General features: G+C 47.3%; 1 protein-coding gene across 2 annotated transcripts; it reads right to left on the bottom strand.

Annotated features, from left to right (window-relative positions):
• Positions 1-1,817: 1,817 nt before the first annotated feature.
• Fam83a (family with sequence similarity 83 member A) lies at positions 1,818-26,201 on the bottom strand. Of its 2 annotated transcripts, XM_031359371.1 has the most exons (5): positions 26,058-26,201; positions 25,365-25,898; positions 19,163-19,330; positions 16,914-17,038; positions 1,818-3,115 (listed from the first exon to the last, which is right to left on the bottom strand). In XM_031359371.1, the coding sequence occupies exons 2-5, from the start codon at positions 25,842-25,844 to the stop codon at positions 2,578-2,580; spliced, it is 1,311 nt and encodes a 436-aa protein (XP_031215231.1). In that variant the 5' UTR covers positions 25,845-25,898; positions 26,058-26,201; the 3' UTR covers positions 1,818-2,577. The 2 variants fall into 2 exon arrangements, with proteins under 2 accessions (XP_031215231.1, XP_031215230.1); XM_031359370.1 differs by lacking the exon at positions 26,058-26,201 and having other exon boundaries at positions 25,365-26,045.
• Positions 26,202-26,557: the final 356 nt, after the last annotated feature.

Genomic DNA, 26,557 nt, shown 5'->3' with positions numbered 1-26,557 from the left:
AATACACAGAGAGAGAGACTCTAGAGCTCTAGAAGCATATGGTCATTAGCAGCCACCATGTCCGGGCAGTGTGGACCTTCTCTTTGGTTGAAGCGTCCCCTTCTCTTGGACCCTCTACGAAACAAGAATCCTGCCATTTTCTTTAGGTCTTTCTGGTGACCTTCATGGTCAGGTCCTTCCTACTAGCTCTGGGTCCTCAGAGCAGAGCACTGAGCCACAGGTAATTATAACCCCAAGTGGAACTAAAACTAGCATGAAAATGATAGGGGATGGGGAGATGGGAGTATGGGGGGGGATGGAGAATGGGTATGTGAGCCTTTGTACTCTGTACTATAAAAGTGCATTTACACTCCATATTGTAGAATGGAAGCTGAACATACAAACTATTAATATCTTAGCATGTACACGCTGTTAATAATGCCCCACGTGTTCTGAGTTAATTCGGCTTCTAGAGGAGTACAGATGGGGTTGGTACCAGCAGACACTGACTGTATCCAGAACTCCAAGAGTGCAGGGGTTGTGGGTAATGAGAGGGATTCGGGCACAAGCCTCAGAAATGAGTCTGAGAAAATCCCAATGCCTGAAGTACGGTGCGTCCCTAGAAAGCTATTGGCCAGAGAGTCCCCAGAGCCTCCCCCAAGGAGGTTTATTGCCATTGTCCACGAGAACTAGATGGGGAGACCTTAGTGCTAGTAGAACAATATACTTTTGGTTTCTTAGGACAGATAAATCAAGCTGGAACTGATTTGAAGATTCACTCCCTGCTGGCTTGCTCTCACGGAGCTGAAAGGTATTGTGCAGGCTGTAGGTGGTAAGCGTGAGGGAGAAAAGAGATATTGATGCTATACCTGTGGCCAACCCTGCATCCCATTAAGGATGTGCTCCCTGGTGCAATAGAAGCACAAATGTACAGCAGGTAACCGACTGCTTTTGGATTGGATTTGAAGCCTGCTCCGTGGGCAGGAATTCATGCCTGGTACCATAAATTTTGTCAAAAGCCAATGACTGTCGAGACCATAGATCTTAGGCCCTAAGGTTTAGAGAAACTATGTCCCCAAACTATGAGGGCTCAATAGAGTATACATCATATAATAATTCACACATATGTTGGCTTAAACATACATATATTGGTTTTTCGAGATAAGAGTTTCTCTGTGTAGCTCTGGCTGTTGTCCTGGAACTTGCTCTGTAGACCAGGCTAGCCTTGACTCAGAGATCTACCTGCCTCTGTCTCCAGAGTGTTGGAATTAAAGGTACTTACCACCACTGGCCATTTTTAATAGCCTAGGATAGTGATAGGGCACAGGGAAGCCACTGGCTAGGAGTGGCCTGGAACTGGCTGGCTCTTCCTTCTCCAGTGTTGAGCTCATTCGGGCATACATAGGCCACCTTAGAATGAAGACTTGGGCAGTTTTTGTTACCCTGAAAGCTTTCTCTGTTTTTAACTTTCTCAGCCTACTGTGAAATCCAATTTAGAACTCAGCCAGCCCTGAGAATTCCACCTTCATCCGGTGTCACCAGGGTAACAGCTCTGGCTGCCTGCCTGGGAAGGTGGTTCAGAGAATAGGAGAGCTACCAACCCTGAAGGCCTATCTTTGATCCCAGGGCCCCACATGGTAGAAGAAGAGACCTGAAAACCACACACATGTTGTCCTTTGACTTCTACACATGCACTATAGCACACACATGTACATAGTACATATGTTATTTTTACCTGGACTGGCCTGGAGCTTATCTGTCTGCCCAGTCTTCCCTCCTTCCAGCTATTCCAACAGAGGAGTAGCTGCCACATTCTCTAGGAATGAACTCTGAAAGGCTTCTGAGGGTTCCACGTTTATTTCACCAGGCATCAACAGGACAAGCAGAGGCTCCAGAGCTGCAGGCAGGTAGCTGCCCTGGGCTTTGCTGAGGGCCATTCCCAGCCATGACTAGTCATGTCTCTGTAGCCAGCTCAGACGTCAGGGCCTTCCAGGATAGACCAGGGTTCTCTTAAGCAAGAGCCAGAGTCTGCTGAAGAGCCTTGTGGGAAACTTCCAGTCTCCTCAGGTTGTCCCATCCTGGTAGGCAGCAGCTTCAGGTGCCCCAACATAATCCAGACAGTTTCTGGGGGGTCTCATTACTAATCCATCAGGTCCAGGGAACTTCGGTTTTAAGACACTTAACAGGGGAGGAGCATTTCCTACCAGAAACATCCAGAATGTTCTTATACGTGTTCCTGAATCTTTCCTCTCTAAATCTCTGAGGAAGTGGAGCCTGTTTACAGGATGCATCTGGTCATTTTTACATTACAGAGATATCAATGTCAAATCAGAATGGCCTTTGGAAGGCAGAGGTTCTTAGTCATCTTTTGTCATTGAGGTCTCTCCCCTGTCTCCCTGGAATGTTCTAGAATGGGTTAAGTAGTCCTACATTCAAAGGTAGGCAATAATCCCACCCCCACCCAGTGCTTTTAGCTCACAGGGAATCAGGCTCAATCCTATTGGTCCTTAAGGCAGGGCCTTCCAGCCAGAAAATTCAGCCAGGCTCATTCCTTCCCCCTCCCCACCCCACCCTCAGGCAGTGAGGAGAAAGGCCCCTTTAAAAATGAGGCAAGGCCTGTAGAAAAGGCCCCCAGGGGTGAGTCGTCCTGGGCACCAGGCCGAGCTGCTGCAGCTGCAACCGGGTGGGCCTGTAGGCCACGAGGCTGCTGTAGGGAGCTGGTGCTCCCTCATGGGGCCTCATGGGGCCCAAGAGAGGCTGTGGGGCCACGGCTCTCCGGGTGCTGTGATAAGGCTGCAGCCTTGGAACTGCGGGTGAGATCGGGGCCAGGGGACTGCCGGGCCCTGAAGATGTGGATAGACTCTGGTTTTGGGCATTGCTGCCGGTCGACAGGCTGCTGAAGGGGTTGGAGGAGGTGCGGTCACTGGCAGAGTCACTGGTGCCGCTGAGGCGGCCATTGGGGGCTTCTGGGCCCTTGCTGGGTTGGAGCGGGGCGACCAGCCTCGGGGACTTCAGACCCATCAGGGGCTTGGAGGAGGCGTAGAGGCGTCGAAATTCCTCATCGAACAGCTCCACCGCCTGACCCGAGAACTTGGAGAGGATGTTCCTGTGTACGTGTCCACAGAGCCAAGAGAAGCTGCAGGGGAGAGGAGACAGTAAAGGAAGTCAGCGTCAGTCTTGGGTTTGTGTGACCCTCAGAGCCGCTCACCAGGGCTACTGCTCCTCTGCACAAGCCGGCACATTTCTTCCCAGCGGAAGCCCTGATAACTGGTTACATAAACCCTTTTACAAAAGGCAGCACTGAGGCTCAGAGACGGGGGCGTTCTTGCAGATGAGTCACTGAGGTGACAGAGTCAGTCTCAGGCTTCAGGGTTCCTAACTCCCGCAGTGCACCCACCCATCCCCTTGGTGCATGCGCACAGACAGACAGACAGACTCACAAACACACACACACAGGCACACACAGAGAGACACATAGACAGGCAGACAGACAGAAGAACAAGGACACACACACAGACACCATAGGCAGGCAGACAGACAGAAGGACACACATACCACATGGGTCAGAAAATGGCTAAGTGTGGGCTGAGTGCTCTCTGCCTCCGCTCTCCTCAGAGGAGTCACCTGATGGAGCCAGTGTTGGGGGCAGGGGTCTTCAGTGTCCCCACCTGTAAGATGGGGTACCTGCCTCCTGCCAACACTTACTGAAAACATCTCCCAAACAGGCAGAAAGGTGGCTGAGTGTTAGATGGCCCTGCTGTGTTTCTGTAAAAATCTAAACTGTCCTTCAGGCTCAGAGAGGCCGGCACCAGCCTTTTATCTCAGTGCTCAGGAAGTTGAGGCAGGAGGATCATTTTGACTTCCAGACCATCCTGGGCTATACAATAAGACCCCACAAAATAAGTAATTTATGTATTTATAAATTGCTCTTGAATGAGGACTTAGCCCATTTTGCTCTTCGAGCCATGCAAAATGGACTATAGGATGTGCCCACGGGGACCTGAGTACCTCCTATACCTCCAACTTATGGAAGAAAACCCCTTAGCCACCCAGGGCTGAACACCTTGGAGGACAGATCTTGATGTCCCACTTAGAGACATTAATGAAAACAAGATACTTGAGGCATTTAGGCCTTATTTTTATGATTCTCTTATTTTAGCAAATATTTTTCCAACTTGGATGGAAAATGCCCCCTCAGAAGATGAGAGCAGGGGAGATGGCTCACCAAGAGGAGCTAGGCATCCTGGGCTACGTACACAAATAGGTCATCCCTGGGGTAGTACAGGGCAGGGGGATAGCCAGAAAAAGCCAGGGTCCCCAAAGTGTGGGCAGTGTCAGAGCTGATGAGAGACAGGCCTCCGGCTTCCAGCCCTCTGCCTGCCTGCCTTGCCATTCAATCCTGGCCCAGACCCCAGGTGGGGTTCCCTATACTATGAATTAGGACAGGCCCACACAGGCTGGGATAATCCTTGGAACAATTGGGATGCTTTGTTTAAATCTCTCCTCCCAACCAAGAGCACCCACAACCTAGAGAGGTGAGCCTCTGAGGCTGCGCTCAGGCCAGCCAGGAGGCAAGGAAGGAAGGGAACGATCAGGCTTGGCTTAGGCTGAGAAATCAATCTTGCAGCATTGTTTGGAATCAGACAAGAATGAGACACACAGGTGTGTAGCATGTTCCACAAAACAAGGCCAATGACACCCAAGGAACTTCTTAGGCTGGTGGTTCTCAACCTTCCTCATGCTGGAACCCTTTAATACAGTTCCTCATATTGTGGTGACCCCCAACCATTAAACTGTTTTCATTGTTATCTCATAACTGTAATTTTGCTACTGTTATGAATCGTGATGAAAATATCTGTGTTTTCCAATGGTCTTAGGTGACCGGTGAAAGGGTCATTTGACTCTCAAAGGGTTAATGACCTACAGGTTGAGAACTGTTCATTGTCTTGGGCCATTCATGCCCCTCCATCCCCTGTGTGTGGGAACATGCATGCGTGTGTGTGTGTGTGTGTGTGTGTGTGTGCACACACACATACACACATAGACACACATACACACATGCACATGCACACATACACATACATGCACACACACGCACACACACACACACACACACACACACACACACACACCGCATCTGCGTATTACTGGGCTTACTTCTTATTACTCATACTTCTCTCACTAAACCCAGGGGAAGAAGTGATGTCTACTGTTTGCTGAGTTGGGTCTTGAAGACATGCTTCACAGTCTTTGTCTGGTAGCTACCCACTCTCTTTCCTGGTCTCTCTCCATGACCTATTTAATGCACAGATCTATTTGCTTTCCTGCTTTACATAATGTTATTAACATGGCCTGAAATGAAAGCTAGCTGCCTTAAAATCTTCTTTGTGTGTCACTATTGTACATGTGTACATGATGCATGTATGTGCACAGGCAGAGACCTGCTATGGTGTGCATGTGAAGGTCAGAGGACTGCCTTCAGGAGCAGGTTCTCTCCTTCCTAGTTGGTTTGGGGTTAGAACTTGAGTCATTAGGCTTGGACAATAAGTGCCTTTACCCATTGAGCCATCTCACCAGCCTAGCCTCCACACCCAGTTCCATTGCCCTCCCAGCAGTCTCGACCTAGGGTCAGTGTATTGTGTCCTGTGACTACAGTATGTGTGTTAGTTATTCTTTCATTGCTAAGACCAAAACAGACATTGGAGACAAACAAGATTCTAGTCTGTCATGGGGAAGGCATGGCAGTATTCATGGTGGCTGGAACCGGTGGTGGAGCTGTTCATATGCTGATGGACTAAGGAGAGAGAGAGCGAGCTATAACTAGGGTCAGACTATAACCTATGAAAGCTTGGTTCCACCAGCTAGGCCCTGCCCCCTACAGGTTCCACAGCCTTCCTAAAGGGCTGTGGAGAATCAACGTCTGAAACACAAACCTGTGGGGAACATTTTGGATTCAAACCATATCACCAATCCCTGCCTCCCTGGTTCAAGATTGGAAACAATGCTTTACACTTATATTTATTCTTTTTTAAATATATTTTTAAAAAATATTCATTTATTTTATTTATATGAGCACATTGTAGTTGTCTTCAGACACACCAGAAGAGAGCATCAGATCCCATTAGAGATGGTTGTGAGCCACCATTTGATTGCTGGGAATTGAACTCAGAATCTCTGGAAGAGCAGTCAGTGTTCTTAAACTGCTGAGCCATCTCTCCAGCCCTATATTTATTCTTAAATACTGTAATTTTAGTTATTTTAAAAATATATATGCAATCTTTTAGGATTTTTCTTTTAATTTTACATTGCTAAGATGTGTCCACATTATTGGTTTGTTTGTTTGATTGGTTGGTTGGTTGGTTGGTTGGTTGATTGTTTTGTTGTTTGTTCGTTTGTTTGATTGATTGGTTGTTTGGTTGATTGTTGGTTTGTTTGTTTGTTTGTTTGGTTGGTTGATTGTTTGTTTGTTTGTTTGGTTGATTGGTTGGTTGGTTGGTTGGTTGGTTAGATGGTTGGTTGGTTGGTTGGTTTTGAGACAGGGTTTCTCTTTGCAGCCTGGCTGCAGACCAGGCTGAACTCAGAGATCCACCTACTTCCGCCTCCCATGTTCTGGGACTAAAGATGTGTGCCACCACAACCAGGCTACATTATTACTTCTTTTGTAATATTTTTTTGATTGTTACATACTATTTCATTGGTCATTTCACTGATGGGGGAGCACTGGCTTGTTCCTGTCACCAACAGTACCATTTTAACATTCTCATGTGTGCCTCTACATACATGTGAACAGGAATCTCTTGGATATAGCCAACAGTACCACTTTAACATTCTCATGTGTGCCTCCCACATACATGTGAACAGGAATCTCTTGGAAACATGCCTAGAAGAACCGCTGAGTTATAAACAGTGAATGTTCACCTCGAGGAGAAAGTCCCAAACACCTTCCAAAAGTAAAAAAAGAGAAGCTGCATCTCAGTGGTAGCATTTGCCTCGTGTGCATGACACCCTGGGTTCAGTCCTCAGTACCCCAAACCAAAATAACTGCCCCCCTCTCACCCGACTCTGCACACACTCTGTGTGTTTGTGACCCCAACCAGCATAGAGCAACAAGCCCGGATCCTGTAGACTGCCTCTGACCCCGAGTTTGCCACACTTCTCATCCCACCCTCTTCTCCCCAGCCCAAACAGGGGCTTGACTCTTCCCTTCCCCAGACCGTCACTAAAAAAGTGCTCTTAGTGTTAGTTCCAGTGGCCGGCCATGTGCCCAGTGCTGTCTGACCCTGAAGCTTCGTCAGGCACACACTGCCTTGGGAAGCCTGGCCACACTCCCTGGCACTTCCCCAATAAGACCCACAGAAGGGATGATGCACAGAAAGGGGCTTCACCTCCTGGAATAATGCTGCTCAAGTCATTAAACTAATGTGTTCATAATAATAGTGGTTTTTACTTATTCACTACAACCTATCATTGGGGAGGTCAGATCACCCTGTATAGGAGTCCTAGCTGTGTCAGGCTGAGAAACCAAACTTACTATTCAGCAAACTCTGCCTGGAGTGGTAGCTAGCACAGTACATGAGAAGGTATGAGTAATGCCAATTTGCTTTTGTTTTTGAGACAGGGTTTCACTCTGTAGCCAAGACTTCCCAGAACTCACAGCAATCCTCCTGCCTCAGCACTCTGGGTTCTTGGATTACACATACATGAGCCACCATATCTAATATCAATGCCATTTAAACTTTAAAAAAGGTGTGTGTGGGGGCATGGTGGTGGTAGTTGTGAGATGTGTTAGTGTGTGTCCTTGCACGCACATGTGTGGAGACCAGAGGACAGCTCTTGGGTGTGTTCTCTCCTTCCACTGTGGGTTTCAGAAATGGAACTAAGGTCATCGGGCTTATGCTAGACATGCCTTTACCCGCTGAGCCAGCCCTAATACCAACGTCTTAAGGAAATATTTTTGTGTATCCTATGCCAGACAATTAAGTGTTTGCCCTTGTCATTTACTTGATCTGCCTGACAACCTAATGGAGCACTATTCCATTTTGTGTGGAGGAGGAAGCAGGCCGACAGGAGTGTTCTGGGTTGGAACATGAGCCAACAAGCTCAAGCTCTTATTCTTTTGAGGGAAGATGTCACACATAAGATTATGTTGACCTAGTTAAGAAGTGAAAACAGAGCCAAATTGGAGATTAGATGGTGAAATGGTCCACATTGGAGAAGTTAAAGATCAGCAGATTGTGTATCCGTTGATGCTGGAGGGGCCCGGCACAGGATGGCACTGATCCTCACAGGCCCAGTTCTGCTCTCCCAGCAACAGTCCTTCTGTTTAGATTCTTGCAGCCTCTTCAGCAACAACATTTGCCTATTTTTGTCCATCTGTCTGTCTGTCTATACAGGCATCTGTCTGTCTACCTATCTACCTATGTCTGCCTGCCTGCTTATCTGCCTGCCAGCCTGTCTATGTATGCATCTACCTACCTATCTGTCTGTCTACCTATCCATCTATCTATCTCCGTTCATCACCTCTGCACATTTCCAAAGGACAATGTTCCTCGACCCTCTCTCTTCCTTGTGGTAAGTCTAACAGGCCCTGAATAACTGGTACTTAAAAGAGATGGCAGAAGACACGGAGAGAAACCAGTAGACAGCCACTCAGAGGGAATAGCCTGTATAATTAATTAACACTCTAACTGTAGTCTAAAAATTATGCAAAAGTGCCTACATATAGATGCAAAAACACATTTAAATTAGATATACCAAGAATAGCAACTTTAGTGAGCTTAAGACTAAAGGGAAGCAAGCACAGCAGCTGGAGGAGGCTACTTAGTATTTCCAGCAATCACGGCATTACATTGGGTTTTGCTGTCTTTAGACCATTTGTTTAGGCTTTCATGATGGCGGAGGCAGTTACTGGTAGGGAAGTGGTTTGGATCAGTAGATTATGCTGCTTGCTTGGTGGGAGTTCCTCCCTAGAGTGTCATTAATATGCTGAAGACCCCTCTTTATGTGTCTTCTGAAATCTTTAACACTTAAGGGTTTAGAGGAGCTGAGAGCAAAGGTGACCAAGCCCTCGTTACCCTGATACGTATCGAGATACTGAAGTGCCTTCCATCTAGGACAAGGACGCTCTCGTGACGTGATTCCTTAGGACACCCTTCTGGTGCAGCTCTAGTCATCTGGAGTCACCCAGAACAGGCAGAGAGAGCATTGACAGATTCTGCTGTCTAATAGCGCTGCTTCCAAGGCACCAGAACTTTTACCTTTCTCAACTAAATCATCATAGAGAAAGGCATATCAGAGCAACATACAAAATAACACGTAAAATGACGTAAATTCAGCTTGCCAAGGACCAGCTCAGAAAAGAAATGTAAAAAGAAAAGGTTTTCGGGCTGTTAAATGACTCTCAGGAATCCAAAGGGCAGGTCAAGCTTTAGTCTAGTGGATATATGTACGCAACCTCAACACTCAGTGCCTGACAGATCCTTCCCCAGCCACGCAGTCACACAGAGTTTATAGAATCTAAGTGGAAAATAACTCAAATTAATACCCCACAATCCAAGGGTGATCTCCATTCTGCTCCTTAAGCCCCAAATGCAGAATCTTTATTCCACAACAGTGGATAAAACATATGTAAAACCAAATGGCTTACAAGGCTCCAGACGTGAAATCTTGACTCCACAATTTTCAAATGAAATGAAAGAGGCTCCTAAATGATACGGGTTCCAAATGACCCTTGGTTCTCTCAAACCTCTTTACAACCAAGGACCAACTGCTCAGGAAAGCACAGACTGTGAGAGATTATACACTACAAAAATAGAGATTTTTCTTTTTTTTTTAATGAAAGAGCAAGTCAAAAAAAGAGCCTTTTCCTTAACCAGTTTATTGATAAGATGCATCTCTCTCTGTCTATACATATATGTACATGTATATATATATGTATATGTATATATATACATATATATACACTCACACATACACACACACACACACATATACATATATATGTATATGCAGCCAACACTGTACCAAGAAAGAGAGAAAATTATTTCAGGATCCCACCAGCTGCTAGGAAATCCCCAGTACTCCAACTGTAAGCTTGGCTGGCCAACTTGGAGTTCACACTCCTGACTGGCTCCCCCAAAACTGCTACCAGAGTCTGGAATCTGAGATCTGTGTCTTGTGGTCACACAGCAAAAGAAGTCTAGGAGGGACACATAAAGACACAGAAAGATCTGTTAACAAAGAGAGGTGAATTCACTGACAGTGTTGGCTAGAACTGGAGGGAGAGGAAAGTTTTTTTAAAGATTTATTTCATTTATTTTATGTGTATGAGTACACTGTAGCTGTACAGATGGCCGTGAGCTATCATGTGTGTGGCTGCTGGGAACTGAACTCAGGACCTCTGCGGGCCCCACTCCCTCTGGCCCTGTTCGCTCCAGCGTAATTCACTGTAGCTGTCTTCAGACGCACCAGAAGAGGGCGTCAGATTTCATTACCAGTGGTTGTGAGCCACCATGTGGTTGCTGGGATCCGAACTCAGGACCTTGGGAAGAGCAGTCAGTGCTCTTACCCGCTGAGCCATCTCACCAGCCTGAAAGTTTTTATTTTAGTTTCTTTCTGCCTCTTTTGTTAACAGTATTGACATTTTATAGAAAAGATGAAACAAGATCTAAGAAGCACGTAGAGGCCAAAGGCCCCCAAACCATTCTGCAGACAGTAGCAAGCCCTGACAGTCTGGACTCAGCTTAGACCGGACTCTGGACAGACAGAAGGACTGCTAGTGAACAACCTAAAACCTAAACTCAGCGTTCCCCAGAAACCTTGTGAAGCTGGTTTCTGTTTGTCAGGAAAAGCCATGATTTCCCTTGTGTCTCCCCCAGCCTCCAATCCAGCAATCCAGCTTGTTAGATTAATTCAAACAAGCTCGCAGCAGATCAAAGTCTCCATTCGAGTTCCCAGGCTCTTCTGCACGGCCACCCCATTTCCGGAGACTCCAAATCCCAGGCTGTTCCTGCTCACACACACCCCTGCACGTCAACTGCAACTGATCCCCTTAAAACTGGCAAGGTTCGTCTGCCTTTTGTTGTTCTCTATGCCTTGGCAGTCTGGTCCCTAATAAACCTTTCTTTCTACCCACAGAGTGGTCTGTCTCATTCAGGGTTTTCACTGTGATTCGGCAGTGAGATCGGCAGGTAATCGGGCATTCCTGGGAGTTGAGAGCCTTCTCTGGTGCCCTAGCTTCAGCCTGGTCTCTGCTGGAGCATGGGTTCCCCTTGGGGAATACACGGCTTTAGACGCCATTTTCTTCAGGGTCCTTGTAATACCTTTTTTTAAAAAAAAAAAAAAAAAACTACTCCGTGGTTCTGTGGAAGGAAAGCGCTGATGAGTTCTAACAGGCAAATCTCTCGGGTTAGAGCAACCGTCAGTCCTTCCAGCGGTTGGCTGTATCTCCTCTCTCCACAGAAGCAAAGCCCCAGTTCCAGAAGAAAAGTGCCTGAGACCTTACACTGTCAGAAGCTGGGGACTGGGAAAATCCCCATGAGTGGATAATCAGCCGAGCAAACTGTGGTACATCCACACAGTGGAATACTGTTTAGTCGTAAAAGGGATAAAAATACTGATGCATATCATAGCTGGTATGAATCTCAAAAGCACTGTTAAATAACAGGATCCAGTCACAAAATAGTGCATAACTCCATGTATAGAATGCCCCTGTATATAACTTCATGTATATAATGCCTATGGAAAGTAGACTCATCAGAGTGTAGACTGGGGGTCCCTAGGGTAGGGAGAGGTGAATTGAGGGGGACTTTTTAATGAATTTCTTTTTGGGGTGATGAAAACATTTCTCAACTAAGTGGTGATGATTGTACAGTGTTGTGAATGTGCTAACTGCCACCAAATTGAACATTTTGAAGTGATTAATTTCATGTTATATGAATCTTAGTATAATAAGAAGAATAGTAATAGGGGAAAAGAGGGCAACTACAACAGAAGTTCTCAACCTGGGGGTCATGACCCCTTTGGGATCGTGTGTCAAACATCCTGCAAATTCAGATATTCACATCGTGACTTAAAACAGTAGCAAAATTACAGTTATGAAGTAGCAAGGAAATAATCTTATGTGGGATCACCCTGACATGAGGTGGTGGTTATTAAAGGGCCACAGCCTTAGGGAGGTTGAGAGCCACTGGGCCACAGACTCCTTCCTTCAGACATGATCTTGTATCAAGGACAACTGTCAACATCTTGAAGATTTTGGCACTATGGTTTGTTTGCATAGGGGTAGTGTCTGGCAAAGACCCTTGCATTAAGGACTTGCTCCCTTGACTGATAGTCTAGGGTAATGGTCAAATTTTAGGGGTCCAGGCTTAATTAGAGGACCTTAGGTTACTGGGAGGTATGCCTTTAAAAGGCATTGGTGAGCAGGCTGGAGAGATGGCACTGGCTGCTTTTACGGAGGAACACATGGTGGCTCCACCATCTTTGATGGTTCAGGGGAATCTGATGTCCTCTCAGGCCTCTCCAGGCACCAGGTACCACATGGTGTGCAGACATGCATACAAGCAAAACACCCATATACGCAAATTTCCGCTGTTTCTCACACTAGTTTTTGGTGTGAGCATTGGCTTCTATTCACGGTCCTGCTATAATGTACCACCTTCACCAGAGGTTGAGATAATCTTCCTAAGCCATAAACTAAATAAAACCTTTCTCTGTATAAAGCTAGTTGCCTCTGATATTTTGCTGTAAAAATGCTGACTGATTTAAATGATCTGGGAAAAGGATGTTTGTGTCAGAGCTCAGTGTTTATGTCTCTCCAAAATCCACAAGTTAAGAAACCTTAATCCTTAATGAGGTGCTCTTTTGGGGTAGGGCTTTCAAGACCGATTATATCATGAGAGTGGAGCCCTCATGAATGAGGTTCGGTGCCTGTCATGGTTTGAATCTGAAATGCCTTCCAGGGGTTTATCTGTTTGAACTTTGGTTCCTCAGACCATGGCACTGTTATGGGAGGTTGTGGAACCTTTAGAAACTGGGGCCAAGCTGGGAAGTGGGTTGCTAGGGTAGCAGCCATTAGGAATCACAGCCCAGCCTGCATCTAACTTGAGCATCCTCTCTCCTTCCTGATCCACTGTGGAGATTAATATTGTCAACATGATAGGATCAAGACTCATAAAGGAGACAAGCCTGTGCAAGCCTGTGAGGTATTAGCTAAGTTAGGCTAATTGAGGTGAGAAGATCCACCTCAGCTGTAGGTGGTACCAATAAGGGGTGGGTCCTGTATTACAAAGGAGAAAGCAAGTTGAGCATCAGCATCCATAACTCCTGTCTCCTGACTACGTATGCAGTGTGGCCAGGTGCCTCAAGCCCCTGCAGTTATTTCTTCCCTACCATGAAGAATGTACCCTTGACATGAGCCAGAATGAACCTTTGCTCACTTAAGCATCTTATTTGGTCCCAGTATCAAGAGGGTCAATTAATGTACCCAACAAGACAAAGGGCTGCGCTGTAAAGTGTGTGGTGCTTCACGTGAAGCCCCAGTTGCCATGCCTTCCCCCATGATGAACTATAGCCCCACCATGTGCATGAACCTAAACAAATTCCTCCCCCCTCTGAAATTGCCTTTGTCCAGTGTTATGCAAGATGAGTAACCCATTGAGTGCCCTTACGAAAGGGACGACAGAGAGCTTCCACATCCCTTTTCCTGTGGGAAGTGAACACAGCTTTACCTGGTAAAAATGCTAAGGGCATTTCATAGTGTATATTATTGTTAAGTTCCAAACCTGAGAGAAAGGGCTGAGGTGCCTACTTAACATGTCAAAGTGGACCTGTCCTTCAGGTCTTCCCAGCATCCCTCAGTCCCTACCTGTTACAGGATATGGCTGGCATACCCGGCCCTCTACCCTGAACTCTCCAACCCAGTGGCTGGGCTGCCTCCCTGCCACCGGCAGCTCTTCCCTCTATAATCCAGACATTTTGGATATCTACCCTTCTTTTACTTTTGGCACTTGGTTCTCCTCTCTCCCCTCTCCACACAGCCCAACTCAGTCTGGTCATGTCCACTCTGGACTCTCCCAGATGTCCCTGCCTCTGCCTATGCTTTCTCACATATCTAAAATAAACTTTCTCCTCCACTGTACCTAGGGGCAGTCACGTCCCTTCTTTCTTAGAGTTCTATTATAAGCGTGCATTTGTACTTCATTCTGTAGAAAGGAATCTACATGGGGCTTACACCCACACCCTGATAATACTTTTTTTCTGAGGTAACTTTCAATTTGTGTGTCAAACATCAGGCCCAAGCTGAATGCAAAACTCAGTGGCCTTGATGAACGGGAGCCTTCCCTCCCACGATACAGAGAGAAACTCTAATGAGGAGAAGCAGAATCTCAGAGACAAGGTGGACCACCTGACAGAGGGGCAGACCACCTGATGACAGAGGGCTGGCTGGACCACCTGACAGAGGGGCAGACCTCCTGATAGAGACTGGACCACCCAACAGAAGCTGGACTTACCTCACAGAGGGCTGAACCATCTAACAGAGGGCTAGACCATCTCATAGAGGGGCAGACCACCCGATAGGGGGCAGACTACCTAACAGAGGGGCAAGACTAATTTTGAATGATAAATTTTGGTCCTCTTTTCTCTATAATCTGCTGGTGGGAGATAGGAGACAGATGTTTGGGATGGTAAACCACGGTCTTGTCAGTAAAGATCTACTTCTGACAATTTTGGTTTTGCCTAGATGATAGGCATCAAAGGCTACTTATAAAAAGACAATACTCTTGAGAGTCAGGAAATAGGCCCTTGTTAGGCATGACATTGGTTACCAATTTGACCCTGGACTTCCTAGCCTTCAAGACTGTGAGACATAAGTTTATGTTATTTATAAGCTACCCAAGTTACAGTATTTTTGTTATAGCTACACAAGTAGAATGAGATACTATGCAAATATTAGTGATATCAATGTCATGAAAAGTAAGATTTGTTCTAACATGCATAAACAAACCAAAGAAAGCTGAAGCTCATTTTTTACATTTTCTCCCACCATTTCCCTTCACGCTCACTTGTCCTTGCCTGAGGGTTTAGTGAGCCCCATAGCGGTGGCCTCCACTTGGCTGCATAATGGTATCTCTGATTTTTCAGCTTTGTTGGATGAAATAGATAGCCAGACATCTAGCGTCCAAGTCTTGACATGTTTTAAATCAAATGGAAGCTCTAAAGAAGACGTGCAAAGGGCCAGACGTGCAAAGGGCCAGACGTGCAAAGGGCCAGATGTGCAAAGGGCCAGACGTGCAAAGGGCCAGATGTGCAAAGGGTGCAAAGGTACCAAAATTCTCAGCCCTCAGGAAAATGCGAAGCAGACAACAAAGAGAGAGAATATGTGTCCAGGATGGCTGGAACAGAGGGATACACAGTAACACACATTGTTCAAGATCAGAGAAACTGGGCTGTCAGACGTTGGAGAAACCCACATGAGACAGCTACTTCAGAATGAATCTCTACCAGTTCATCACAAGTAGAAACCCTAAACTAATACCCAAAAATTGTATCCCTAGGAACACACTCAAGAGAATTACAAATAACTCCACAAAAAGTGGTACACCTGAATTGTTCACAAAGTTTGAAAAGTGGGAACCGCCCCAATTCACTGCATCCACTGCAGAGTGAATGAACAAACTGTGGTATGTTCATACCACACGCCATTAAAACACTGTGGTCAGGGAAATCAGCCAGTCTCAGAGACCACATCTATAGCTCTAGTCATATAAAATGTCTGCATGAGGCTAACCCATTGAGACAGGAAGTAGACTTGTGGTTACCCAGTGAACCAGTTTCTAACTGGTTCTGAGTAAGTGGATCTGGGAGTGGTCGTCAATAGGAATGGGGTTTCTTTTCTTTTCTTTTTTTTTTTTTTAAGATTTATTGCATTATGATGAGAAAAGTTACATGATTTCAATTTATCTGAATTTGTTAACATTTACAAACATTTTAAGTAAATAGAATTAAATCACATTCTTGTTTCAGGAATGGGGTTTCTTATGAGGACAGTTGACTGTGATGTTGATGGTTAAGCAATGCTGGAAATAAGCCAAGGAGAGCTGAACTCCGCATTAAGTAGGTGAACTGTGTGTGAATTCATAAATCTCAGTAAATCAGTTGTATTAAAATAATAAAAGTTTGGAAGGGGAAACGGCTCAGTCAGTAAACAGTCTACTATGAGGAACTTACTTAGGATCCCTAGCACCATCTGAAAAAGCCAGGCGTGGTCACAGGTGTGGGTAAACCATCCCAGGGCGGGTGGAGACGGTAAGATTCCTGGAACCCACTGGCTAGCTACTGTAACCACTGCTGAATACGGGAGACCCTGTCTCAAAAGCTAAGGTGGAGAGCCAAGAAGAAGGCACGGCCGCCTTTGACCTCCATAATTTATTCCTCCAACTCTACACATGCCTATTATACACTCATGCATACAAAATAAAAAAATTAAAAACAAAGTGGATCATGCCCACACATAACAAAGCAATTCCTTTTCTTTTTCTTTCTTTCTTTCTTTTTTTTTTGGTTTTTCGAGACAGGGTTTCTCTGTGTAGCCCTGGCTGTCCTGGAACTCACTCTGTAGACCAGGTTGGCCTCAAACTCAGAAATCCACCTGCCTCTGCCTCCCAAGTGCTGGGATTAAAGCTGTGCGCCACCACTGCCCAGCAACAAAGCAATTCCTAAGAGACCTGAGAGAGTAAAAAGAAGTCTACGTCTAATTTCAGTATCAGGAAGGGGCCACATTTCTCGATTCTAGCTTCATTTATTTGATGAGCTCTAGCTGTGGACAGAAAGAAGAACTGGGAGCTCTGGGGCTGTGGGAGTAGCTAGCATTCAGTTGGTACCTTACTTAGTCCTTCCCTGCCCGAAAGCCTTACAGATGAAACAGGACTCACCTGTAAGATCCAGATAAGACAAACCTCCAGTCTGAGATGATGAACTTCTCTTGGATTTGGCCGGCGAATTTCCTGCCCGACTTGGCACAGTACACCTCCCCTTCCACACTCCTGATGGAGATGTTCTGTGGGAAGCAGAGGGAAGGCGTCATTTACTAACTGCACATTTACTAATAAACACGTGGGCTACTGCTGAACATGTACCCCCAAGTCTATGTTGAGACGTAATCTCCGGTGAAGTGGTTCTGGGAGGCTGGGCTTTGGGAGGCAATTAGCTCAGGAGGGTGGGGCCCCATAAAGGGATTGGGGGCCCTATGTAACAGAGCTCCCTCACTCTGTGTGCCATGTGAAGATGCAGTAAGGCCGTCATTTACACACAAGGCAGAGAGCCTCACCAAACACTGAATGTGAAGACATCTTAGATCTCTCTGTCTCTGGAACTGTGAGAAGTAAATCTCAGTGGTTTATACACCCTCTGGGCTATGACAGTCTGCCACAGCAGCCCAAACACACGGAGACAATTTGCATAGGAAATTGGAAGGAAGTTCACTAAGGTTTTATTTAAGCTTGGAGAGATTTTGTATCATTTACATTCTTTGTTGGCTTAGTTTTTTAAGTTTTTTTTCCACGGCTCTGGCAATAGATGGTGATGAGGGAAAAAAAGGAGAATTCCAACAAAAACAAAACAGCAAATAAAAGAAAGACAAGGACTTGATGGCCCCATAAGCCCCTAGTCTAGGCCTCCATGGGCCACAAAGGGTCTGCATTACCTAGGAGCAAGTCCGTAGGTAGCCTTAGTGACACGAATTTCTTACCATAAGCTGGTCAGAGAGCTGACCAAGTATAACAAGAGAGATAGTGTGTATTGTGAAGGACACTGGACCATTTTGAAAAAGATGTGTTCACAACCCCAATTCTAATGCTGTTTACATTTTGGTCTCCCTAGCAGTATCTGGTGTCCATGCCTCAGATGGCTCCCATGGAAGACTGTAGAAATGGCAAAGCAGGGGTAGTGTGGAGATTTACTTTAGGTTTATAGCCAAGGGCTGTGGAATATGGCCAGGCTCCTAGTAGTGCCTGTCCACGGCCACCAGGCTCTGGGAAGGATACTCCAGTTCCTCCAGAAACCCCTCCTAACATCTCAGTGGCAAGAGGTCACATCCACTGCTCTATAGGCATGGCCCATGAAGGCAAGGCCTGCTCCAACACTCTCATTCTATTTTAATGACCCTTTGTGGAGGAATAGAGACCCAGAGAATTCCAAGCAGACCTTGAGTGACTGGCTGTAGATTAGGACATCAGGAGGGATCCCTGAACTCAGCTGCCTCCCATCAGTGTGGAGGGGATGATGGTTGTTTTGTTTTGGTTTGGTTTGGTTTTTTGGAAGCTGATGATGTATTTGAGCTGTAAGGGAAATAGAGGAAGCCAGAGGGCCACACATCAGCCATTCAGCTAGACCCATGCATGTAAATAATGAATGGTTTTCCTCTTGACCTCGACTCAATGCTCTCAAGTTTGTATGACTAATTAAGTTCCTATCATTGTGCTTCTTTCCTTCCCACCAGAAGAGAGACATGTGGGTGCTTGAGTATGCATGTTTAGGGAAGTTCCAATTAAACTAAGTACACCAACTTCTTACTGGGGTCAGGGTGTTCAAAATATGCACACACACACCCCGTTTGGTTTTGTTTTTAAAGACAAGTATTTGCTCTGGCTGTCCTGGAACTCACTGTGTAGATCAAGCTGGGCTTGAAGTCACAGAGATCTGCCTGCCTCTGCCTTCCAAGTGGTAGGATGAAAAGCAGGCACCACCAACATCCTGCCCTCAAAATACACATCTTATTGGATCATTGAATAGCTCTGTGCTGTCAGGTGTATCAACTTTGTTTCCAAAGCTGAGCAAAGGAAAGAGAGATGTAGCCTGCTTAGTGGCAGCACTCTGAAACTTCAAAGGCCTCTACATCCATTCTATTAAGGTCAGAGGATTATAGGTGGAAATAGTAGACATCTCATCTGGGTGAGAGCCTAACAATATCCATCCAAATTCTCTAGCCCTCTTTTCCATCACTAGTGTTTCATAAGCTATGTACTCCGCCGTATAGTATAGCTTAAGATGGAAGGGGGCTGGGTGGCCTATGTGGGAATTTGAGCAAGAAGTGACTGTTTTAATATATTGAGATGGGGCATTAGCTACCACTGTCCTATCTAATGGATACAGAATATCCTTAGAACTGTCACTGAACCCCTACCTTGAGATGAATATCAGAGATCTGGACTTTGTCACACATCTCCTGGAAGAGCTTCACACCTCCTTGGTCCAGAAGCACACAGACGAATACCCCGCGTTTGTTGGCTGCTTCTAGAATGTCGCAAAAGATCTCCACATCTGTGAAAACATCCATCAGGATGGCCAGGACCTGGACCAAGAGAGAGGACTCTGTTATTATAGAAGTCTTGGCAACGGTACCAGATCACAGCTGAAGCTTCTAAATGGCAGTGGGTCTCAGAGCTGGAGGGAGGGGGTTGGGTAGGATAGAGGCCGCTGGTCTGACAGAGCAGGACTAGAGAAAGGGGAAGGAAGAGCCAGAGGGGAGGGCCTGCTCCTCTCTTGGTCCCACAGTACCAGACTAGGCAAATCTTTGCCTCTGTGTTGAGTTGGAGTGAGAAGTGCTGAGGAGAAAGATCAAGAGGGCAGCAGGGAGGTGAAAGCAAAACAAACGGGCAACTTAGCAGGCTCTGAGGAGAGAAAGAAAACGGAACGATATTCCCGGTCATTTAGAGATAGAAGGCACGTGGGACCACTGGTTTTTGAGTGTTCTTAATCTTTTAAATTTTATTTATTTATTTATTTATGTTTCTCTCCCCCCTTTCTCTCACACACATGCACATGCACACGCACACACACAAGAGAGAGAGAAAGAGAGAGAGAGAGAGAGAGAGAGAGAGAGCACAGAGGCAGGTAGCTTGTGCCTTTGAATGTAGAGGCCAGAGAACAACTTGTGGAGCTGGTTGTCTCCTGCCATTATGTGGCTCTCAGGGGTTGAACTCAAATTCTCAGGTTTGGCAGCTGAGCCATCATACTGGCCCCTAATGTCCCTCCCCCTGGAGTCGTCATATACAATAACATCCCATGTGGAAGAACCATATTCAAACTAGATCAAAGAGAGCTGCCCCGGTGGGATGGAGGAGTCTGGATGTCCCAGCAGCCTCTGTATTATCAGTTTCCTCAGAACCTGGCTGAGATATCCCACAAAGGTGAGATATCCACAAAGGCACACATGGAGGTGTGCCTGCCTGCCAAATTTCCATTTCTCCTTTCTCTGTCAACAGCATCCTAGTTAGATTTGAACGGATCCTCTTTCTTTTCTATTCAGTGCAATTTTGATGGAGCTACTGGCAACCAGGGGCACAGGCACAGCGTGAGATCAAGGCCAGAGCAATGGGAGCCCTGCGCCCCTCCCTGCCGCAGAGAATAGTCCAGAGATGGTTTCAGCATCCACCTGGCTGCCCCAGGTCATTTGGTGGAACTCTTGAGAAAAGGAGATGGTTTTGTCTGTCTGTTGGTACCCCACCTAGTTGCTTGGTTAGTAGTTGACGAGCTACAAATCCTGGCACCCAGTGTGCTGTGCCTTGTGGAAAGCATGCACAAAATTAAAGCCACCCCGGAGACAGCAAGGCCAGGCAGTGGGCGTGGATCCTCAGCAGCAGCACATGAACACCTGGATCCAGCCGTACCTGAAGTCCCCTGAGTGTTTGGGATTACAGGGGTATACCCCTGTGCCAAGCTGTTTGCCAGTGAAATGTCCCCCACAGGCTCAGAAGCTTGGACACCAGCTCACCAGATGGTGGGGAGTTTGGGGGAGGTTGTAGAACTTCTGAGACTTGTTTCTCATGGGTGTTTTCTCATAGCATTGAGACAAGTCTCTAGCACAGATATAGCGACATTGTTTCATGGTTTTAGGAATAATAAATCCGTGTGTGTGTGTGTGTGTGTGTGTGTGTGTGTGTGTGTGTGTGTGAGCATGGGTCCTTTGTTTCATTTTGCTGTGGGAGCATGGGTCCTTTGCTTCATTTTGCTGTGGGAGCATGGGTCCTTTGTTTCATTTTGCTGGGGGAGCATGGTACTTTGTTTCATTTTGCTTTGAGTCTCACTGTGCAGCCGAGGCAAGCATTGACTTGCAGTCTTTCCACTTCAGCCTCCAAGTGCTGGGATTACAAGCCTGTGTCAATATGCCCTGTGACAATGTTTTTTGCTTTGTTTGTTTTGAAAGCACTAACAACTGGGAGGTAGCAAGGGGAGAGAACACCTCATCTTATGGGTGGACCAAGGAGGTGGCTGGGCCCTGTGTAGTTTGACTACTTAACTGATGGGGATATCTGTGCAAGGAAGGGGACAACAGAGAAGTTGCTCTTGAGCAATGGGGCCCATACTCCATTAGAACTATGATTGGAGACAGTATGGCCTAGCAGGTACCATCATTCCACCCTTTTGGCTTCCAGAACTGTCTGAGAATACATTCCTGTTCTCAGCCACCAAACAGTAACAACAGCAAAGGTTTGATGGGTGTCTACTATCAGCCCCAGGTTTGTCTCATGTGACTTCCTCAATACCAGTTCCCAGCTTCCCAGGGTGAAGCTGGGGTGTGTGGGTGTGGGTGTGGGTGCAGACAGCTTTCCACAAGCACAGGACAGGGCTATGGTCAGAGTACCTATGCCCCAACCTGGAAACTTATGTCCTCAACATTATGCTTCACACCCACAAGAACTCTGATTGTCTTTTTGTCATTCTGTCTGTGTACAACAGTGACCACCTGAGGGGAGAGGGTAAAGAAGGAATGTTCTAGAATATTCTAGAACATTTTGGTTCTGTTTCCCTGCCAGGAATACAACCCTACTTTATCTCTTCCTCAGTTTCCCTACTGGCCCTGAATTTACCTGGTAAACTTTACACACACACACACACACACACACACACACACACACACACACACCACACCATAGAGCATGCTGAATCACTCTTAACAATTATCGATGTTCTTAAAGGACTTTTGTCTATGTATATTATATCTACTGAGATGAGAAACTAAATCTGAAAAGAATTTTTTTTGATATTTTAAATTATTTGCCATCAACCCCATTGTAAAATAAATAGCACAAAATAACAGGTTTCAGGAAATAACTATTTTCAAAAGCTGTGGTAGGCAGCATGAACTTGCTCCTCATATGTTGTACGTTTGTATGCTGTGCTGGGGACAAAAACCAGGACCTCACACAGGCTAAGCAGACCCAGCCCTGGTGCTCTACACCTCAGCTGATCTTTGTCTGCCTCCATAGGGCACTGTAATTTCTCCTATCTCCTACACCAGTCTGCTGCACAGCGCTGTGAGTGGAAGCATAGAAAATTATCTTTTGGGGGTACTAAGATGTAGTCCCTTGATAGAGTGACCGCCTAGTATGCAGGAAACCCCATGTTCAGTTCCTAGCAGTGCATAAACTGGGTGTGGTGGTGCATGCCTGTGATCCCAGTGCTTGGGAGGTAGAGACAGGACAACCATGAGATCCTATGGCAGGAGGAACAAAAAGAATGGTTTTATTTTTATTTTTCCCATGCAGTTAAGTGCTCAGAAAAAGCAGAGCATCACAGAACCCCCTAGGAAGTCCTGGCGACCCTTAGGGTCTTGTGACCCAATCGGGGAAATGCTAGTCTCACTCTTACATCCAATGTACAAGGCACATACACAGTTGCTGGCCTTGCAGCCTCCATCCTTGACCGCTCGACACCTTGGGGTCCCACTGGAGAGAGGGTGGCATCTCCTCACCTGCAGGACACATGTCCCCCCTCTGACCATCCTTTGCACTTGGCTGGCCTCTACCTGGGATTTTCCTTTCCTTCTCGGCCTGGCAAACTCTTACACAGCCTCTGATTGTTGACTGAGAGCCGCTTCTCAGCAGCCGGCCTTAGTCACACAGCCTTCCAGGTACTGAGCCTTGCCCCACCTGAAGCTTGACCCACAGCACAGCATACTCCAATCCCCTCCTACAGCAGGAGGCAGCTGACAGAGACTTCCCCAAGGCAGGGAGACCTCAGTTTTGTTTTGCTGCCCTGGGCTGGGTGGAGTGAGGGAATTCAGCTTGAAGGAAAGGAGGGTGGATCCTGCTTCTTAAGGTAGGGAATGCTCTAGAGAGGACCTGCCAGGCTGCTCCTGAGCCTGTCTCCCTTTCCTTTCAGGGGTTGCCCTTATAGTAGATGGGGGAGCCCAATCCGATTTCCTTCTCTCTTCTTATCACCTGCTTCCACGACAGCATAGATCTAGGGTGGCTGGATCCATCCCTGCCATCGTCTCTGTGGGAACAGACAACTCTAACTTTCTTGTCTATGTATTTATCTGTCTGTCTGCCTGTCTCTCTCTGTTTGTTTCTGTCTTTTTCTCTGTCTCTGCTTGTCTGACTTCATTTGTCTGCCTGACTGTCTCTCTGTGTCTCTGTGTCTGTCTGTCTGCCCCCCATCTGTGTGTGTGTGTGTGTGTGTGTGTGCTTTATTGGCATGTATGCTCATATGAGCTTTGTGTGTCTGAAGGATATAACAAAGTCAGTCTGCAGGTGTCTGGTAGGCAATAAAAGCTTCAGTAAGCTCCAACCAGAGGGAGATTTAGGGGAACAGTGGTAGAAGGGACTGAGTCAAAGAGGTCACCATAACTTGCTCCAGAGGACCCAGGCCTTCCTACCTGCTAAGTGGACCCAGAAGTCCACACTTTTTGGTGAAACCTTTTGATTTTCAAGTGTCCTAAAATCCATAGCAGGCTGTGTCATACAAAGAACATCAATGGGGCTTGGGCAGGGATATCTTGCCAGGTGGGGAGAAGGAAGCAGGGAGACTCAGACAGGGAGCTGGCTCACCTTGGCTACTTTCCAGGGTGTTGCACTGGCCTTGGAGTCTGGGCTGTGGCCGAGGATTCCCTGTGCACTGGCTCTATCCTCAAGAGAGCAGAGCTAGTACACTTAGCAACAGACCAAAAGGAATCTCAGTTCATCATGACAGCTGAGCCCCAGGAGGTCAAGACACTTGCCTGAGATGTTACAGGGTAGCCCTCCTGACAGTCTGCCTTCCTGACAGTCTGCCCTCCTGACAGTCTGCCCCACTGACAGTCTGCTCTCCTGACAGTCTGCCTGGGCCCTTCTGTCAAGGCCGGATTCCATCATGTCACGAAATAGCTCCGGAGCAGCCCTGCCACGCAGTGGCTCCACCCAAGGCCACCTTCTATTTAAATTCCCAGAACTCTGCTTCCTCACAGACCTCCAGGCCCTCAGCCTTGGTGGCTTTCCCTAGAACTTTAAAATTGCATATAATGTTGTGACCCTGGGAGGGGATCCAGTCATGAGCCCAGGAGTGAGCACAAATATCAATGTGTGGTTTACGAAACAGACCAACACCCCCCCACACACACACACAGAGAGAGAGAGAGAGAGAGAGAGAGAGAGAGAGAGAGAGAGACAGAGACAGAGACAGAGAGACAGAGAGACAGAGACAGAGAGAGAAAATATGTCTTTATGATGCCCCTCCCTCCCATACTGGGGATTGAACTCAGGGCCTCTTCTATACTAAATAAACACTCTACCACAGAGCCACACCCTCAACCCTGGATGACAGATTCCTCTCCTTCTTGGAGTTCACTCTCTCCCTTTCCCCTCTGCGGTTTCAGGAAGGAGGGGTGGGTACCCACACAACCCTGTGTACCTGGGAAAGAAGAGCTATCAGAGAGTAACCCCTTCTACCCAGCCCTCAGTTGACATTGGCAACCACTGCAGACCTGCTATACCCAGAGGCACTGGGAACTCCTGCCCGATCTGCCCCGATGCCTGAGCTCCTGTCAGCTGGGCCCCTCTTCTGAAGGACTTCCCAGAGTCTAAGTAAAACATGGGCTCTCCAGGGAGAGAGAAACTTTCTCTGACTCCTCCCTACCTCACTTTCTGCTTAGATAGAGCTGCCTAAAACAGGGGTTACAGGGTCACCTGAGGGTAGCCAGATCTAAAGAGTGGCTAAGAGGACAAAAGGACAAGGATATGTCCTAACGAAGCCCCCACGCCTCTTTATTTGGAAGCACAAAAAGAAGAAGAGCATGAACCCAAGTGAAAAACAGGGATGGTTTGGGGCCAGGCAGAGTCTATAAAGTCCAGAGACCAGAGGCTCGAGAATCCACAGGGGACTCAGGGTTGAGTGGCAAGCAGTAGGAAAAAGGAGTTGGGGAGCACTGGAAGGGATTTATTCTTCCCACACGAGAGACTATAGTGCCAGGGATAGGTGTTAGTGGCGTAGGACCCAGGTTGTTACAGAGATAGGGGTCTGTGGTCCAGGGCAAGCCTGTGAGAACGGGATGCAGCCCCCTAGCCCTATTTAATTAGCCCAGCTCCTTCCCGCACACCGCCAGGCAGACACCAGCTCTGCGTAGGTACCTGGCTGGCCCGGGAGATGCAGCGGCGGACCAAGTCTCTGATGTTGTTGTGTTTGTCCATCTGGAAGTAGACAGTGGCGCTGGATTTTTCCTTCATGTAGGGCTTCTCAGCCAAGGTCCAGGTGTGCAGCAGAGCTGGTTCACTGCCTTCCGAGGCCACTGGGAAGTAGGTACCTGATTGTAAAGAGCAGGAGTCCAGTCCTCTGGGTCCTGACTCAGCCCCTCCAGCAGGATCTGGGGCACCGGGAGGCTCCTTGGCCTGATCCTGGATGTACTGGGCCTCCGCTGAGGACAGGAAGTCTACCTCTCCTTCTTGGCTGAGAGCGCGCCAGTAAGCCTCTGGACCCCCATCCAAGAGGGCATCTGTGGCCAGCCGGGCGCTCTCGTTATCACTGAAGTCAGCTCTGGCTGGTCGGATCCACTGGTTCTTGACATCTTCCAGACGTTTTCGGATCTTGCCCACATGCCTTGACCGGCTCATGCTGCTGTACCGTTCAGTCGTGGAGCGGTGGCCAGCCCTGGAGCTCTTCCAGGTCTAGGGAGAATGCAGACGATATTAGGGAGGAATAGGGCTCCCAGTGTTCCTAGGGAGCTATGGGCTTCCCATACTGGCTTGCTGAGTCCCTTCCTCCTGTCTTGCCTATTTGGAAAAATGATTCTTACTGGCCCAACAATGCTTCTTAGGGATCCTCACCTGCAGCCCAGGGATTGGCTTATCTCTGAGAGCCACCACCCTGCCCGCAAGTCAGAAGGCTGGATCAGTCACTGCCTTGGCACAGTCAACCATGGGATATTTCCTCTGCTTCAGCCTCAGGCTGAGCCGGCTTTCCCACTCACTTGGTTGCACAACACTGAGGGCCCGGAACCCCTCCGGCCTTTGTTACAGTGAGGAGCCACTCCTCCAACCCCACAGAACCAGCCCAAGGGATAGATAAGACCAAGGAGAACTGCGCTCTAGCCCCCTTTGTGCTCCTTGGCTCAAACTCCATTGGGTTCATACAAGGCCAACAAAAACTTCCCCAGGAACCCCCTCCTTTTCTTGCACAGCCCCTCCTTGTCCTGTGAAAGAGTACCTGTCTAGTATTTGCCATTGACCTGTTTGTTCAGTCTGCAAGGAGTTTCTAGGTCTGGGGATCATGTGGATCTTTGGGGAGTATGGCTGCTGGTCCCCATGGCCTGGGAACCCATAGGATC

This window comes from Mastomys coucha, unplaced genomic scaffold (genome assembly GCF_008632895.1).
Source record: "Mastomys coucha isolate ucsf_1 unplaced genomic scaffold, UCSF_Mcou_1 pScaffold7, whole genome shotgun sequence".
NCBI classification, from domain to species: Eukaryota; Metazoa; Chordata; class Mammalia; order Rodentia; family Muridae; genus Mastomys; species Mastomys coucha.
This window is presented reverse-complemented; position numbering and strand designations above follow the sequence as displayed.

Bases quoted from the DNA above. Each gene is read 5' to 3' on its own strand.
- Fam83a (XM_031359371.1), bottom strand. From the start codon at position 25,844: ATGAGCCGGTCAAGGCATGTGGGCAAGATCCGAAAACGTCTGGAAGAT. The intron at 19,331-25,364 runs GTACCTACGCAG...CTCTTGGTCCAG, and splicing joins GCATCTCCCGGGCCAGCCAG to GTCCTGGCCATCCTGATGGA. The intron at 17,039-19,162 runs GTAGGGGTTCAG...TGCTTCCCACAG, and splicing joins TCTCTGATATTCATCTCAAG to AACATCTCCATCAGGAGTGT.